A 6135-nucleotide genomic window follows, 5' to 3' on the forward strand; every position below is an offset into this window, starting at 1 on the left:
ACAAGGATGCCCTCTGGGCGACTCCTGGGTGAGGTGTTCCAGGCATGTCCCACCGGGAGGAGGCCCTGGGGCAGACCCAGGACACACTGGAGAGATTATATCTCTCGGCTGGCCTGGGAACGCCTTGGTGTTCCCCCAGATAAGCTGGAGGAGGTGGCTGGGGAGAGGGAGGTCTGGGCCTCTTTGCTTAGGCTGCTGCCCCCGCGACCCGGCCTCGGATAAAGCGGATGAAGATGGATGGAGATGGATGTCATTAGACCACACCCTTTCTCATTACAGAGATGCACATCACCTAATATGCTTAATTGGTAGTAGGCTTTCGAGCCTATACAGCTTGGAGTAAGACAACATGCATGAAGAGGATGATGTGGACAAAATACTCATTTGCCTAATAATTCTGCACTCCCTTTAAATGAGGAAACATGTAGCTGAATCTTTATTGTACATGTAACCCAGATCATTGTTTGAGTATGGGATTTCTGATTATTTGTGGTCACTGAACGCACCACTGTGCCGTGCGCATAGCCACTCTCTAGTCCAGCTACAGAGTTTTTCCTTCCGTTCGTCCGATGAGGCGCATGCTGCTCTCGTGCCCTCTACGAGCTGGAAATTCGGGTACAGTAGACATTTGAGTTGCTGTAAATAGTTTTAAAAACCTTTATATGTGAAGCTAATGATTTGATATGTTGTTAGGAAAAAGTCTTGTAGCGGTTACAAACGTGAAGCGGAGCTGAGTCCGACAGCATTCGCCATTACACGAACTCCTCTGGTGAGTTAGCGTGCAGCTCATGTTCGTATGAAATGTTTTGTGCCTTATTATATGTTGTTAAGAAAGAGGCTAAATATTGTATAACGTGTGTTATTGGCTGACTGTTAGCAAGCTAGCCGTTAAGTGAGCCTAGCTAATGTCCTGAAATGGCGGCCGACACGAGGTCAGTTACAGTGTTATTATGTTATGCCTAAGAGAACAGCATTAATAAGCATTGTTAACAGCATTTATGTTCTGTTATATTTTTATTTTGACAAACCTGTATTATTATAATGGTAAGTCTGTTAAATAAGCCGTTAGTGACATGGACACTGAGTCAGTGGTACTGAGACTTATGAACATTTCAGTTAATTCTTCTGCACACTTGTGTGTAGGCTGGTTTGTTTGCCCTTTTGGTGCCCTGGATCCTACTGGATGAACTGCCTTGTGGAAGTCCTCATCTGATGACTCTGCCGAACCGTCCTGGCAAATAGATGGTCGTTGCTGCTTGCTGGATGCTATTATTGGATGCTACACCGTTCCAACAGAGCGGTAGGAACAATTCAAAGGGCCCCAACGATGCGCTTTATTTTTCCCTGAGCTCAGGTGATTTTCTTTTGGCCAAAGGACCTTAAAGGATACATATTTGTTTTTATTTATTTATTTTATTTTTCTTATGACACTGAGTGGAAAGACACTACAAAAAAAAGGGGTTTATTATTTAAAATTGTGTCTAATAAATGTGTTTATGTTAAGTAAGTGTGGTGTCCATTGTGTGCTGGAAGCCTTATTGTTCCTGTGGTGGAGCAGCTACTACCAATCTCCTTTACGAAACTAGCCTCTGACAGGATACAGGTATTTGGGATACATTTGATTTCTTGTAACCTATTTTTAGAGAAACTGTGATTCTGGGTTAAACATCGGGGTGAAATTGATGACACCGACACCTAGTGAACTGCCCAAGGTCAACAGTCCTGATTTCCACGCATTAAAGGTTTGGCGTAAGTACAGATTGCGTTACAAGTGGCGAGCCAGCCAGGAGATTGGTGAAAAGTAGCACCTTGACTTTCCAGCTCACAACACCTACCTCTTTTCCTTGACCCTATTGTGTTGGACATGGATCTTTGCAGACGTTTTGATGTAGATGGCCAGTGCTCACTTTTTGTGACTGGCGTTGAAGGGATTTACACAGATGATGACATTGCTAGTGTTTTTTCAGTAAATGGTAAAGTTTCTCGGATAGTTCGAATTCCAGATGAATCAAACCAGCCAGAGGGTAGAGTCCTGATACAATATTTGTCCGATCAAGCCATTTCCAAGATCAACCCCCAGATCTTAGGCGACTTGCCGAGCCCCAAGGATCCTGCTATCGGTTGGTCTGTCAAAACCATTCGAGATGTTGCTCAGGAAGAGGTAGGCAAGGAGTTAGCTCGTAGATATTTAGAAGAACTGAAGGCTGTTGGAGATAGTGGTAAAGCAGGTTTCTTGAGTGTTATTCAGAGTGAGGTCAAAGAAGTTCGACATAACTCTGAGATTCCTGACACACAGCCACACACAGCTCAGGATGGTGACACATCCCTCCATGACATTGTAGCTAGTGATCATGATGAACCTAATCACTACACACAGACCCACAATGCACCTGATAGTGCTGTGGTGAACCCTGTTAATATCGACCGCAGTCTCCTTAACCCACCTCAGATTCAAAAAGTTGTCGTTGAGCACGTTATCAGAAATGACTCAACAGCCCCGTGGTCTACACAAACCAGACTGCGCACCTTTTCTGGCCGTGCTCCTAGGCCCAATGGTGAGGTAGACTATGAAACATGGCGCACACAAGTGGACCTTCTTGTCAGTGATTGCTCTCTTAGTGATGTGCAAAAGGTTAGGAAAATACTTGAAAGTTTGCTAAGTCCAGCAGCCGATGTTGTTAAGTTGCTTGGTGTGAGTTCACCACCCAGGGCTTATGTTAGGCAGCTCGATTCCGCTTTCAGTGTTGTAGAGGACGGAGAAGAGTTATTTGCAACCTTTCTCAGCTCCAACCAGAATAGCGGAGAAAAGCCCTCAGCATATTTGAACAGACTCCATAGCCTCCTTACTCGAGCTATTTCTAGAGGGGGAGTCTCTGTCGAAACTTTGAGCGAACACCTACTCAGACAGTTTATTAGAGGCTGCTGGGACCAGAGTCTCATTATAGCTCTCCAACTAGAAAACAAAAAGAACAGTCCACCAACATTCCCAGATCTACTCCTTATGTTGAGGACCGAGGAAGGTCGTAGATCTGCAAAGCTAGACAGGATGAAAAAACATCTGGGTGCTACAAAAGCAGCTGTACATGCCCACTCCATTTTTGATGTACCCTCCTATGATGATGAGCCCGTTCCAACACAGACTGCAAAGCAGAGCGAAGCATCTAAGCTTGAGAGGAGAATGGATGAGCTTTCAAAGCAGGTAGAGAAACTGAGTCAAAGGTCCAAGAATTCTCCTTTTGACAATGAGCTTAGTGCAGCGTTAAAACAGAGGCAAGAAGAAACTGTTAAACTTGAAAGCAAAATAGATGAGTTGTCTAAACAACTCAGAGAGCTCACTCAGAACCAAAAATGTCCTAAAGAGAATAATAGTGGCAAAGACTTCCTTGCGGCAAGAAATAGCAGTGCCAGGAGACCAGTTAAGGTTCCCTCTATGCCAAAAGCATGGTTCTGCTTTAGATGTGGTGAAGATAACCACATTGCCGCTCGATGCCCAAATGAACCCAACCAGGCACTAGTCCGCCAGAAGAATGCTGAGTTAAAGGAAAAGCAAGGAAGGTTCCAAGCCCAACAGGTTACTGAGCCTTTTGCTTTAAACTTGTAGCGGCTCCTGCTGTGGGACGTCCAGGAGCTGAGACCAGCATTAGTCCCGCCTCAAGTGACCAAAGAATTGATGTTCAGAGCAAAATAAAGACCCAGACAACGGTTCAAGATTTCAGTTCCCAATCCCGCTTGCCACCCGGTCTGATAGGTCCTCGTTGTTCAGCTTCTGTTTTGGTTGAGGGTGTGCAATGCAACTCTATCATGGATAGTGGTTCACAAGTCACTACAATCTCCGAATCATTTCACAAGGATAAGCTGGCACATCTCCCCATTCAGCCCATTCAAGCATTGCTTGAGATTGAGGGTGCAGGTGGACAGCACGTTCCCTACCTTGGTTATGTTGAGACCCACATCACTTTTCCTCACAACATTACAGGTAAAGAGGAAGAGTTGGTTGTTTTGGCTCTTGTTGTGCCTGAGTGCCATTTTAACAGCAGAATACCAGTTTTGATTGGTACCAATGCACTGTTAAGACTCCATGATAAGTTATCTGAACGTGACGGTCCAGATTTCCTTCACAGACTGTGTTCCAGAGATGTAGCACTGGTTCTCCAGCACTTGGCTAAACAAATGGATGATTGCCACATACACCCAGTGAGGTTGCACGGGAAAGTACCAGTCACCATCCCTGCCAACCACAAGTGCTGTTTAATGGGCGATGTTAGGCTGAGAAAGAACACTCCTAACGTAAGTTTCGTCCTTGAACCAAATGAACACGACAAGTTACCTGGTGGTTTATTTCTTGAAACTGCTTTGATAGACATCCCTTACAAAGCTAAGAGTAAGGTTCCAGTCGTCTTGCAGAACTTGAGTGGGCATAGTATTGTATTGCAACCAGGAAGTACAGTTGCCCAGGTATGTGTAGCCCAGCACATTTCACCCCTGGTGCCTGTTTCAAATGCTTCTTCTCATGACAAGTTTGATGGAGAGAAGCTTAAGTTTAATCTTGATGAGTCACCCATCTCTGAAGAATGGAAAGAGCGCATCACCACCAAGCTCAAGTCTATTTCAGAAGTGTTTGCGGTTGATGATCTGTCTTATGGTCACACCACTGTGGTAAAACACCACATTCGGCTGAACGATGACACGCCGTTTAAGGAACGGTCGAGGCCCATCCATCCAAGTGACAGAGAAGCTGTCAAGCAACACCTCAAAGAGCTGCTTAATGCAGGGGTTATTAGGGAGTCAGAGAGCCCCTACGCATCTCCAATAGTAGTTGTGCGTAAAAAGGATGGTTCAATCAGGTTGTGCGTTGATTACCGCAAGTTGAACGCACGGACCATTAGGGATGCTTATGCCCTCCCAAACATTGAGGAGACCTTCACGGCCCTTAGTGGTGCCAAGTGGTTCTCGGTCATGGACCTCAAATCAGGCTATTATCAGGTTGAGATGGCCGAGGAAGATAAAGCTAAAACTGCTTTTGTCTGTCCTCTTGGGTTTTATGAGTTTAATCGCCTGCCTCAGGGCGTTACAAATGCCCCAAGTACGTTTCAACGACTGATGGAGAAGTGTGTTGGGGATTTGAACTTGAGTGAGGTACTTGTGTTTTTGGATGATCTGATTGTGTTTTCAGACACCCTGGAGGAACATGAGGTGAGACTCATGAGGGTGCTGAACCGGTTGAGGGACTTTGGGTTGAAGCTGTCCCCAGAAAAATGTCATTTCTTTAGGCCCTCGGTGAAGTACCTTGGCCATGTGGTTGATGCCCAAGGAGTTCACACAGATCCTGATAAGATCTCAGCTTTGAAAACATGGCCTCGTCCTACAAACAAGAGAGAGTTAAAATGTTTCCTAGGCTTTGCCGGTTATTACCGGAGATTCATTGATGGATACTCAAAGATCGCAAAGCCTTTAAATAGTCTCACGGCTGGTTACTACTCACCCAAAAAGAGGGGTAAAGTGTATCTTGGAGAACATTTCAGACAACCATCAAACATTAACTTACCTTTTGGAGAGGAGTGGACACCTGAATGTGAAAATGCGTTTAAGACTTTGATTGAGAGATTGACATCGGCACCTGTCCTTGCTTTTGCCAACCCACAGCTACCATATGTCCTGCACACTGATGCCAGTCGTGAAGGCTTGGGTGCAGCGCTCTACCAAGAGCAGGACGGGAAGCTGAGAGCTGTGGCTTATGCAAGCAGGGGACTTTCCAAAAGTGAGAGAAACTATCCCACTCACAAACTTGAATTTCTAGCTTTGAAGTGGGCAGTTTGTGAGAAGTTTAACAGCTACCTTTATGGCGCTAACTTCACCATTGTGACGGATAACAATCCTCTCACGTATGTACTGACATCTGCAAAGTTAGATGCTGCTGGTCATCGCTGGTTAGCTGCGCTGTCTACTTATCAGTTCACCGTTAAGTACAGGGCCGGTCATGCCAATCGCGATGCAGATGGGCTGTCCCGACGACCACAAGCGCCTCCTTTTGAAGATGAGGATTTCATCAAAGAAAGGGAGAGAGTTGATGACATGAAAAACCGTCTTCTAGAGGTGAGCAACGAGATGAGTCACGAGGTGGTATCTGCCTTATGT

General features: G+C 45.5%; 1 protein-coding gene across 1 annotated transcript; it reads left to right on the top strand.

Annotated features, from left to right (window-relative positions):
* The first annotated feature begins 456 nt into the window (after window positions 1-456).
* Window positions 457-3970, top strand: LOC146640079 (uncharacterized). The gene is made up of 3 exons (XM_085349981.1): window positions 457-615; window positions 694-769; window positions 1144-3970. The coding sequence occupies exon 3, from the start codon at window positions 1865-1867 to the stop codon at window positions 3599-3601; it is 1737 nt and encodes a 578-aa protein (XP_085206107.1). The 5' UTR covers window positions 457-615; window positions 694-769; window positions 1144-1864; the 3' UTR covers window positions 3602-3970.
* Window positions 3971-6135: the final 2165 nt, after the last annotated feature.

Source organism: Diplotaxodon limnothrissa, linkage group LG1 (genome assembly GCF_057381915.1).
Source record: "Diplotaxodon limnothrissa isolate DT_005_m linkage group LG1, D_limnothrissa_male_GT1.1, whole genome shotgun sequence".
Taxonomy (NCBI): Eukaryota; Metazoa; Chordata; class Actinopteri; order Cichliformes; family Cichlidae; genus Diplotaxodon; species Diplotaxodon limnothrissa.

What these genes read in the sequence shown, in the direction of transcription:
- LOC146640079 (XM_085349981.1), top strand. Translation starts at nt 1,865, where the DNA reads ATGGATCTTTGCAGACGTTTTGATGTAGATGGCCAGTGCTCACTTTTT.